The sequence below is a fragment of the Mustela lutreola genome, chromosome 9, assembly GCF_030435805.1.
Source record: "Mustela lutreola isolate mMusLut2 chromosome 9, mMusLut2.pri, whole genome shotgun sequence".
Classification (NCBI taxonomy): Eukaryota; Metazoa; Chordata; class Mammalia; order Carnivora; family Mustelidae; genus Mustela; species Mustela lutreola.
Window position 1 is genome coordinate 114,985,372 of NC_081298.1, and position 12,300 is coordinate 114,997,671.

Below are 12,300 nucleotides of genomic sequence, written 5' to 3' on the forward strand. Positions count from 1 at the left end.
TACTTATATAAATATTCAATACTTATATAAGTACTTACATAAATAGATAAAGATTGGGGGAGGATAGGAGGACTAAACTTGTTAGGAGCCTCAGGAAAGATATTCCTGAGGAAATGATGTTTAAATGAGACCTAAAGAATAAGCATGAATTGATTAGGGCAGTGATGTGGAAAAGAATATTTTAGACAGAGGAATATCGTGAGTGAAATACGAGTCTAGAAAGAGCTTTAATAGCATAAGGATCTGAAAAAAGGCTAGCGTGTCTGTTTTTGTAGCTTACTGAGGTGAGAGTAGCACCAAATGAGGCAGGAGAGATTTGGCACTGAGTATAGGATTTTATAAGACATGTGTAGGATTTTGGTTGTTAATCCTCTGTAACAGTGATTTTAGGGAGAGTAATTTAATCACACTCATATTTACCTGTATTATTTAGTTGCTACTTTGTGGAATTTAGACTGGATTAGAGGAGGTGGCAAAAAGGGAGTCCAGTTACGTACTGCTCTGTATTTGTGTGCTGTTGAAACTGGAAGTGATAGTATTCTTTAATTAAATAATTGATTGCTTTTACTTTCAAAGCTTCTCCTTTGAAATCCCTTGCTCTTTATATCATCACTGTTTGCAGCACATTTTGAAATAGTGTTGCTGCTTTTGCTTTGTACAGTGAAAGTGGCCTTGTGACCTGGAAGTAAAGGCTCTTAGCTTTTGCAAATCAAGTAAGCTATGTATTTCTTTCTGTAAGGAGAAAAAAAATCAATTAATGTAGAAAAATAATCTTTAAGAATAGTGGTTAGTTGGATAAGGTGTTCTTGGATTGTTGGCTAATAATGTTCCCCTCCTCAGTAGACTGTTTCCTGGAAGAGAAGGGACTCTTTGCATTGCATTGAACACAATAGATACCGTATGTCTCCATAGATTGGAAAGGGGCATTTAGTAGACAGGTTCAAGGGGAGAGTCTTCTAAAAACGTTGATGTGGGAAAGGGTAATAAATAAGCTCCCCAGGAGTAAGTTGTTACTGTGTGGGATCAGGCCATTGATAGGAAAGAAAGCCAGATAAGGGGTATAGACTCTGAAACCAGCTATTAGGTCTTTTTGTTTGTTTTGTTTTTTAAAAGAGCAGAAACCTACACTTGTGGAACTTGTCTCTGTTGTTTCATGTTTTATAGTTCTTTCTTTCTTTCTTTTTTTTTTTTTTTAAAGACTTTATTTATTTATTTGCCAGAGAAAGAGGGAGAGAGAGCGAGCACAGGCAGACAAAGAGGCAGAGGGAGAAGCAGCTCCCTGCCGAGCAAGGAGCCCGATGTGGGATCCTGGGATCATGACCTGAGCCGAAGGCAGCTGCTCAACCAACTGAGCCACCCTATTGAGTAAAGTTCTTCTGCAAAGGTTACCTTCTTTTAGTGTCCTAGGTAAACAAAGGAAGAGTTTATATAGCTGTTTCGGGGAGTTACATGATTTTTGAAGTGGTAGCTGTGGTCTTTGGTGAAAAAGAGCCCAGAAGCCGATGAAACTGTAGGATATAACTCTATACCTCACTGACTCTTCTTCTTGTGTTTTCCATTAAAATATTAATCCTGGGCTTTGCTTTAATAAGGGAAGTGTGCTATTATATTACTTGTTAGCTTTACTGGATGTATGAGTTTTAGAAACTTCTTAGGACCTTAGCTTAGCCATTTAAGTTTCACAGCAAACAATATTTACATTTCCTGTTTTAAGCTTTGTAATTTAGAGTAATTTCCAGGTGGTGCCCACAGGGAAAATTGGGTTCTGAGTTATCAGGTAAAATCGATCCCCCCAACCTCCTTTTACACAGATCAGTTTCTGTGTGCATATAGTAGCAGAAGTTGTTTATGGAATAGTGTGTGCTCCAGAAATAGCTACTGTTCATGTTTAGCTGTTAAGACTTAATAGTAGAGGTTGTATTCAGTATTGCTGCTTATCTGTATATATAGTGGGAAATCTTAGCAATATTCTTTTTTTTTTTTTTTTAAGATTTTATTTATTTATTTGGCAGAGAGATCACAAGAGGTGGGGGGGAAGCAGGATCCCTGCTGAGCAGAGAGCCCCATGCGGGGCTTGATCCCATGGCCCTGAGATCCATGACCTGAGCTGAAGACAGAGGCTTAACCCCCTGAGCCAGCCAGGTGCCCCTTTTAGCAATATTCTTGATCCTGTTATAGAGGGAATGAGAAATCCAATATGACTTGGCCATCACTTTTTTTTTTTTTAAGATTTTTATTTATTTATTTATTTGACAGAGAGAAATCACAAGTAGATGGAGAGGCAGGCAGAGAGAGAGAGAGAGAGAGGGAAGCGGGCTCCCTGCTGAGCAGAGAGCCCGATGTGGGACTCGATCCCAGGACCCTGAGATCATGACCTGAGCCGAAGGCAGCGGCCTAACCCACTGAGCCACCCAGGCGCCCTGGCCATCACTTTTTATAACTATTTTTAGATGATCTGGAATAAAGGGGAAGTTATTTGAAATTTTGTTTAGTTTTGATGCTTTAGGAGAAGTTTGTAATGCAGGAATTCAAGTAACCTCTTTCTCTTGTTTTAATTCTAGGTGAGAATTATGAAGATGATGACCTAGTTAACTCTGATGAGGTTATGAAGAAACCATGTCCAGTGCAGATTGTTCTTGCTCATGAAGATGACCATAACTTTGAGCTCGATGAAGAAGCTTTGGAGCAGATATTGCTACAGGAGCACATACGAGATCTTAACATAGTAGTGGTATCCGTGGCAGGAGCTTTTCGTAAAGGGAAATCATTTCTACTGGACTTCATGCTTAGATATATGTATAACAAGGTGAATAGTGTCTTTTAAATTGAACCCAGTTAAAAACAACCAACCTTGTTTAAAAACCATAGACAAAAAACAGTGAGAGCTGTGTCTTTAATTTTACAAAAATCTGGTTCTTGATAAGACTTCTCATTAAGACAGTAATCTAAGTTTGTTTGAGGTTTGATTCTTCCTCATCTCCATAATTGCTTTTTGCTATAGTACACGATGATGCATATGACTGAGCATCTACTGTAGAGACATTGTCGCTCTGACCTGCAGTGTCTTAAGTATACCCCAAAGTCTCTGATGTACTGCTCATTTCTCCCTTTTTGTGATTTCTTCACACCTTCACCTTCTTGATCACCTTTCTAACAATGTGTGAAGTAGGCTGATAGAAACTTTTGTAAAAGTACACCTGTGCTCTTCCAGTAAGTCAGCTTCAGTCACTATTACATTTTGAAATCAAGTCCAGTTCCTTAGCGTGGCTTCCAGAGCTTTTCATAATGTCTGAGCTGTATCAGGTATACTATAGTTTTTGCAGTTCCTCAAGTGTTTCATGTCATTTCTTAAATGTTGGTGTATTCTTGGCTAAGCTTTGCATAGCAGGCCTTCCCTTAAATTTTTTTTTTTTTTTTTTTTTTTTTTTTAAGATTTCATCTATTCATTTGACAGAGAGAGATCACAAGTAGGCAGAGAGGCAGGCAGAGAGAGAGAGAGAGGGAAGCAGGCTCCCTGCTGAGCAGAGAGCCCGATGCAGGAGTCGATCCCAGGACCCTGAGATCATGACCCGAGCCGAAGGCAGCGGCTCAACCCACCGAGCCACCCAGGTGCCCCCCATTTTTTTTTTTTTTTAAAGTAGACTCTGTGCCCAACATGGGGCTTGAACTCACAACCCTGAGATCAAGAGTTGCATGTTCTAGGACTGAGTCAGCAGGTTGCCCTGAGGCCTCTGATTTTTAAGACTATGTTATATCCAACTTTCATGGCACAAGTTATTTGTTTCATTGATACTGCTTTAGTTACTTATTTTTCCTGGCCAGTTTAATCTCTTCCAGGAGAGAGTCTTACCTTAATTACTACATCTACCTCACCTAACACATTAATTGGCCCATAGTAAGCATTTATTTTCTGTTTTGACCAATGACTCTCCCTTTCTCCACAGTTTTTTCACTTTTTAATGGTACTAAGCAATTGTTATTTCCCTCTCCCTCCCTGATTTTGGCTTTCTCCCTTGAAAAAAAAGCACAAAATAATATCACTTGAATCAGAGTGTTCTTCTAACAGTTGAGAGTTGGGTTGAGGGGGTGAGAATTTGAAGGAGGAATTGGAAATTTGGAATGGAGTACTTAGGCGGAAGAACTTTCTACAGGGGGTGTTTGACATTCAGAAACTACATGAAGATGCTAGAAATAACACTTTGACAGAATTATGTAATTGTCTAAACACATGTCAGGGTGCTCACCTTTACAAGTTCTGTATCAGTCTGTAACCGGGTGTGCATCTGCCCTAAGGTAAGTAACATGGTAAACATTCCTAGTTGATTTTCCAGGAAGCTTTTCAGTAAATTGTTGTCATAGGATTTGTCTCAGTCACGGTCAGGTATGCCTCAGTATCAAGAATGTAGTTCAAATTAAATAACACTGTTGTGCATGTTTAGCAAATTGAGAAAGATTCAGTATTTCATCCATTTAGACTTGATTACTTCTCATAGTTTTACATCTGAAATTAAAAAATGAATAAATAGTGACATACTCTAAAAAAAAGAATGTCTATTTAAAGATGGAGTGTCCATTTAAAGATGATAATTGAGGTTCTAACTCCTTAAATTAGCTTGTGTATATTGTATATATATATGTATGTCTGATCTGTTTAATGCAAATGTATTTAATTCCAAGTGGGTCACAGACAAATGTTCAAAGGGGAAGAAAGCGTAGATCACTTGCCTAGCAGTGACAGATAAATTTCACCTCATGTGCCATTTCTGAATCCATCTCTGATCTATTAGTAGTGGTTGTTCAGAGGGGGAGTAGCAGCCCACACAGTGTCATGTTTTTGCAGTCTCTGAAATAATGCTTTCCCTTTTCCTGAGCGGGACACTGGAGCCACAGGAAGGTTATGAGGGTCTGAGTGAGGTTATATACCTAGTTAGTGGCCTCTAAGCTGAAATGTTGTTATTAATTTTCATTGATAAGGTTTCCATATAGAATTTCTGGTATAAATAATATTATTCTGTTAATTAAAAATGACATTAAACATTGTCTGATTTTGGGGATAGCATGCCTCTACTTACACTGATTCAGTGGTGGGTCATGCTTTTCCTTGGAGAATGAAAGTAAAGAAGGAGAAGTCACAGTGATTAGTTTTGAATTTATTTCATGAACCATATCTGCCTGCAGAGGTGGAATGCCAGCTGAAGAAGGTAGGAGATGAGTAGTGGCTTACACTGACTTTGTATGTCCTCTTTATTGACCTGAGTCAATTTATGTAAGGGTGCAGTTCACTAAAGGAGCTAAATATAAATATTTTACTTCATGATTTAGAAATAGATGACTGTTCTCATTCTGAGTAATTAATAAAGTAATAATACAAGTTTAAATGTGAGCTCGTTTCTGTTGGACAAAAATGAAAACTTCAAACTAAGAATATTCTGAGGTGTTTATCAAACATTTCTAAATTATAGGGGAAATTCTGATTTGTAGGTCTCATTCTTGTGAAGTAAATAGCTTCTTAGTGTGTGTGTGTTTGTTTTTTTGAGCTGCCACTTGTATATTGAAAGTAGATTTTCAGAAGTATAGGAGGAAAGAAGTTAGCCATCTTTTGTAAACTTAAGAGGTGAACTAAACATTTTTCTAGAATAAAATCCCCTTGTGTATTGGAATTGATCAGTTACTATAGTTAAACTTTTACCATGAAATATAAGATATGAGAGGGTCACTAAAATTGCTAATTCTTGAATTCATAATGTGGGAAAACATTTTGAACTTAGAAGGATGTCACTTAACGACATTTGCTATGAATGCCATATATGAGGAATACCACAGAAATTCAGTTATTGTTGGTGAACCTAATAATTTGTAAGTAGAATATTTATCACTTGTAAAAGTCATTCTCAAAAAGCTACAGATGAAATAATTACAAAAAATTTATGTGAGAACGATCAGGTTTAGTATGTCAGTATTTATTTATTTAAAAAATTTTATTTATTTGATAGAGAGAGATCACAAGTAGACAGAGAGGCAGGCGGCAGGCTCCCCGCTGAGCAGAGAGCCTGACTTGGGTCTCGAACCCAGGCCTCCTGAGATCATGACCCGACCCGAAGGCAGAGGCTTAACCCACTGAGCCACCCGGCCCCCCTAGTATGTCAGTATTTAAAAAACCATGATTTCGTTTATAGAAGTAGGGAGTTACACAAGAGAAGATGAAAATCTGTAATGAGAGACAAAATAGGTGGTAATGGTGGGAGAGAGGATGACTTTTCCTTGCTAATTAAATGTATATACACTCAAGTATTTTATACCTTTCCCTTTCTAATGCTGACTTGGTTGTTGGGGGAATAGTTCAGGTAAATACATTTTTTCTTTTTTTTCCTGAAGTATAATTTATATACAGGGAAGTACCCAGATCGTAAGTGTATAACTTGCTGAAATTTTACATATATATATATTTTTATATATATATATCCATATTACCACTACCCAGACGAGGATATAGAACCTTACCCTCCACTTGTTATATTGCTTCCATTTAATATTTACCCCCCAGCTCATAACTACCCCAAAAGGTAACTGCTGCACTAAACTGTCATACCACAGACTGGTTTTGCCTGTTTTTGAACTTTACATGAATGAAATCATCCCATAAGAGTTTTGTGTTTTGTTATTTCTGATCAAAAGTTATCATGTAAAAGTAGTTTCAGTTTCAGGAATCAGTTTAGGAAGGTCACAATTTAGAATTAAGTTCTGTCTGTAAAACTTAATAATTAAAGATGAAAATCTTTAATCTTTATGTCTGTAAAACTTAATACTTGGGACATATTAAACATTAAGCAATGGTGAGAGCTGTTACTGAACTCTTCTGGATAGAATCTTAATTGTGTATAGGGTTGCTTGCAGTTTTATATCATTCTCTGTTTTTTAAGAAACATTATGAAGAATTTTTAACACATGTAAAAGTAGATAATAGTATAATGAGTGCTCATGTATTTAGTTATCAACTCAATCTCATTTTATTAAACCCCAACTCATTCCATACCTTATGTGTTGTTTTGAAGTATGTCCAGATACATAATTTCATTTGTCAGTATTTCAGTATATATCTCTTTTAAAAGATAAGGGGCCTTTTGGACATTACAGTAATGCCATACATAAAAGCAAATTCCTTGTTAGGTAATACAAGGGATCTGCTTTCCAGTTGACTCAGATGTTTTAATTTTTAAATTTTTAACAGTTTGTTTTGAGTCAAAATTGAACCGAATGAGGTCCACATTGTGATTGGTGGCCTTTAAAGCATTTTTAAACTCTTTTTAAGGCTTCCCTCCATCTCTTTATTCTTGGCAATTAATTTGTTGAAGAACCTGGTTGTTGGTCTTCCCTAGTCTGGATTTACTGATTTTTATTCCATTGGTATACTTTACATGTTCCTTTGTCCTATGCGTGTTAATGCTGAGGACTTGATCAGACTCAGGTTTGACTTTTTGGTAAGAGCAGCTCATAGATGATGTATTCTTCCAAGAGGAAGTATAGATTATCTTTTAAGATAACAGTTTTTGAATCATTACGGATTTCTAGGTATTCTGATTACTGAGTATTTAATAGGTACTATCTCACTCAGTATTCACATTAACTCTATGCGGTCTTTTAGTATTTCAGCTTGATGGTTGTAGAAACGAGGCACAAAGGACATACCTGGCAAGGGTAAGATCCAAACCAGGCAGTTTGATTCCAAAGTCTTTATTTTTAAAACCACTATATAAAATGATGTTGGGTCCCTTTCCATACCTACACTGAACTGTTCTTTTATAAATGGTCACTTTTCAATGTTTACTTCAGTACTTGAGACAGACTGACAGAGTGCATGCCTGCTGACTTGTTTTGCTCCCCACTGGTATCTATGCTTAATGAGTAGAGTTTTGACTCCATTTATAGCATAATTACTAAAAACATTTTAAGGGAAACTGTATGTAGTTTTTATTTTTTACTATTTAAAGAATTGTTCCCTGAATGGCATCCAGAGATCATTAATAAGAACTATCTTTAAGGATCATATGTGCTGCTGCATATAATTTGCCAAAAGCACAGATATCTCTAACTTGGCCATATCAGATGTTGAACTTGATTTCATCTTTTTTTCCTAAAGCTAACAATGTCTGAGATGTGAGGTTCGTGGGAGATGTTTGAATGCATGAAGAAAAATGTGGTTTGTTTCATGTTTTTTTCTAAGAAGGAAATGTATTTAGAGGGGCACCTGGGTGGGTCAGTCGTTAAGTGACTGCATTTGGCTCAGGTCATGATCCCAGGGTCCTGGGATTGAGCCCTGTGTCAGGCTCCCTGCTCTGCAGGAAGCCTGCTCCTCTCTCTCCCACTCCCCCTGGCTTGTATTCCCTCTCTCACTGTCTCTCTGTCAAATAAAATCTTCAAAATAAAATGCATTTAGAGGAAGAACAATATTTTTAAAAATTTCTTCCTAGGGTTATTTTTATTATTATTATTATTATTTTTGTGTGTGGTGTAACTTATATACAACAGAGTGCATAAACCTTAGTATAGCCAGTGAGTTTTTATGTACCTGTACTTATGTAACCACTGCCATTTGGATCAAGAAAGAGAACACGACCAGCATTCTAGAATGCTGTCTCCTTTTGCCAGGTATTCCTATCTTTAACATTGAGAGTCCGACCACCATCTTGACTTACATCACCGTAGATTAGTTTTATCGACTCTTGAACTTAACATAATTGTAATCATAAAGTATGCACTCTTGTGTCTGGTTTCGTTCATTCAACATTGAATCCAAGAGATTTTTCCATGTTATTAATGCATCAGTAATTGTTGTTTGTTATTGCTGAGTGGTGTTGCACTGGATGAAGATATCACAATTCACTCCTTTTGATAGACATATGGATTATTTATAATTTTTGTCTGTTGTGAATAAAGCTACCATGAACTTTCTTGTACAAGTCTTGGCAACATAAATACTTACTTCTGTTGGATATATTCCCAGGAGTAGAAATGCTAGGTCCATAATGCCCATTTAACTGTAGTAGGGACTGCCAAAATTTTTCCAAATTGGCTTTACCAATTTGTACTTCCATGAGCAATGTAAGAGGTTTATATTCTTAATACATCTGAGGAACAGTATTGTCAGTCTTCTTAATTTTAGCTGTTCTGATAGGTATGCATTTTCTAAGTTTTAAGCCATCATCTTACTCTTTATAGGTTCATGCTTATAAAACTGTTGCCACATTTAATGTAGAAATTTAGCCCATCCATTTAATTATTACTTTAACTGAAGAAGCTTTTGTATATTTCACTTAATGCAAGTGAAGCAGTATATGCAAGAAGCCAGCAAAATTTGATCAGAATTTCAAAAAGGAAAATAAGCATTGGTGGGCTTATTTTTATCCCTGAATATGAGCTGAGGGGTTGGGTATAGAGGTTATGTGATCTGTGAACTATTTTTTTTCATTTGCACACTGACTTTTTTATCCTCCTAGATTTTGATTTCTGGGTTGAAACTAATCTTCCGTTCTCTCATGTGCAGGTTTAAAATTAGTATGAGTAATTGCAGTTAGAAAAACTTCACCAAATGTTGCCAGAGCTAGAGGAATCGGAAGCAGAGGCGATGGAGGAGTCTACAATATATTGTTCAAAGTACTTATAACAGTGTTTTGGGAGAGACTTTCTTGGTTGCATTCCTGAATCTGTTCCCTAAAAAATGTGCTGTCATTTGTAGTCCTCGAAAACACCTCTCTAACTTTAAGCGCTGAATGTATGTACTGCCTGTTGTGTGTATTATCATCAAAATTAGGGTACCTATATCGTCATATATTTGGACTTGGGAGAACATAAATTATTTGTTCCAACAGATCTTTTTCCATTTTGAAGTCTGTGTTCCTTTTAAGTTAAAATTTACTGTTTCTACAGTGCTTGATTTCATTTAGGTCATTTATTGAAGGATATCTGAAATAATAGACTGTTAATGTAAATACTGATTACTCAAACACAGTTTTAAGATATTTAGGGAGTTAAACAGTCTTGTGTAATTTAAGTTCCTTTTATATTAATATTAACTTTTTGAAGAATACTTTTTTAAAAAGATTTTATTTATTTGACACAGAGGGAGAGGTCACAAGTAGGCAGAGAAGCAGGCAGAGAGAGAGGAGGAAGCAGGTTCCCCGCCAAGCAGAGAACCCGATGTGGGGCTCGATCCCAGGACCCTGAGATCATGACCTGAGCTGAAGGCAGAGGCTTTAACCCACTGAGCCCCTGAAGAATACTTTTTTTTTTTTTTTAAAGATTATTTATTTGACAGAGATCACAAATAGGCAGAGCATCAGGCAGAGATAGAGGGGAAAGCAGGCTCCCTGCTGAGCAGAGACCCTGATGAGGGTCTAGGTCCCAGGACCCTGAGATCATGTCCTGAGCCAAAGGCAGAGGGTTAACTCACTGAGCCACCCAGGTGCCCCTGAAGAATACTTTTTAAGAATACTTTTTAGAAGTCATTAACTCCCTGCTTCTTTCCCTCATTTTCCCAAACAATTTTGTGTTGAACTTAGGCAATGTTTTGTTATCACTGTGAAACATTACTTTCTTACATACATTTTTAAGTAACCAATAGGGTGCATTTTGTATAGACACTTCAGTAATGCTCACCATAATCCTTTAATCAGAAAGCAAGTTTAGGGGCACCCGAATGGTTCAGTTGGTTAAACGGCCGCTCTTGATTTTGGCTGGAGGTCATGGTCTCAGGGTCCTGGGATTGAGCCCGGTGTTCTTCTCTGTGCTCAGTGGAGCACCTGCTTGAGGATTTTCTCTCTCCCTTTCTCTTCCCCTCCTGTGCTCTTGTACACTTGCTGGCTCTCTTAAGGAAAGAAATCGTCAAAAAAAAAAAAAAAAAAAAAAGCAAGATTAGGGTTATCTGGCTGGCTTAGTAGAACATGAGACTCTTTGATCTTGAGGTTGAAAGTTTGAGTCCCATATTGGGTATAGAGATTAATTAAAAATATTTTAAAAAATGTTCTAGCCATAGGATTTTTGACATATTGCACTAGTACATGGAGAGATACAGCAGCTCCTCCAGTGGACATTCCTTTTCTTCCTAGACTTCTGTAGTATTTTGATGGATTTTGTTTGACAGGGAGTCTTTGTTAAGCTTTTGTATACTAAGTGTATTTGATTTTTGGTTTTTCTTTTAACAGCTTTATTGAGATATAATTCACATACTATATAATACATGCATTTAAACTGCACAGGTTCATAGTCTTTAGTATGTTAGAGTTGTACAACTATCATCCCAATCAATTTTTGAACATTTTTATCACCTCAGAATGAGAAAAATGAAGTCCTATACCCTTTAACTATAACTTCTTCCCCAACCCCAAATCTCTGGCCCTAAGGAACTATCAATTTGTTTTCTGTCTCTATACATTTGCCTGTTCTGGACATACACATAAATGGAATCATACCATACATGGTCTTTGGTGACTGATTTCTTTCACTTAGCATAATTTTTTTTTTTTTTTAAAGATTTATTTAAGAGAGAGGATGAGTGGGGATTGAGGGGCAGAAGGAGAGGGAGAAGCAGACTCTCCACTGAGCAAAGAGCCTGACTCTCAACTTGATCCCAGAACCCTGAGATCAAGACAGAGCCCAAGGCAAATGCTTAACCAACTGAGCCACCCATGTGCCCCCAGCGTAATGTTTCAAAGGTTCATTTATGTTGTAGCATTATGGTGCTTCATTACTTTTTAAGACTGATTAATACTTAATTGTATAGGGGACGCCTGGGTGGCTCAGTTGGTTAAGCAGTTGCCTTCGGCTCAGGTCATGATCCCAGCGTCTTGGGATCGAGTCCCACATCGGGCTCCTTGCTCCGCAGGGAGCCTGCTTCTCCCTCTGCCTCTGCCTGCCATTCTGTCTGCCTGTGCTTGCTCTCTCTCTCTCTCTCTCTGATAAATAAAATCTTTAAAAAAAAAAAAAAAAAATTAAAAAAAAAAAATACTTAATTGTATAGACATAGATTTTATTTATCCATTTTATCAGTTAATGGACATATGGGTTGTAACTAATAACCTATATGGCATTGGGTTATAACTAATGCTGTGATTATATGAATATTAATATAACCTTTCACTAATTATATGAGTATATTATTATAATAATAATAGAAATAGGTAAGGATCTAGCTTCAGTTCTTTTGTATGTGCCTATCCAGTTTTCTAAGCACCATTTATTAGAAAGGCTATTCTTTCTTGCATTGAATGTCTTGGCACTTTTTGTTGAAAATTAGTTGATAATAGA

At 36.9% G+C, this 12,300-nt stretch overlaps 1 protein-coding gene across 4 annotated transcripts in view; it reads left to right on the top strand.

The window, feature by feature from the left end:
- The window catches only part of ATL2 (atlastin GTPase 2), a 57,800-nt gene that overhangs the window by 23,102 nt on the left and 22,398 nt on the right, over positions 1-12,300 (top strand). For 3 of the 4 annotated variants that reach the window (XM_059188561.1, XM_059188562.1, XM_059188563.1), the window contains exon 2: positions 2,562-2,806. The exons of the other annotated variant lie outside the window; for it this stretch is intronic. In XM_059188561.1, coding sequence (XP_059044544.1) covers positions 2,562-2,806 — 245 coding nt within the window. The remainder of the gene's footprint in view (positions 1-2,561; positions 2,807-12,300) is intronic. 4 annotated transcript variants of the gene reach the window in all.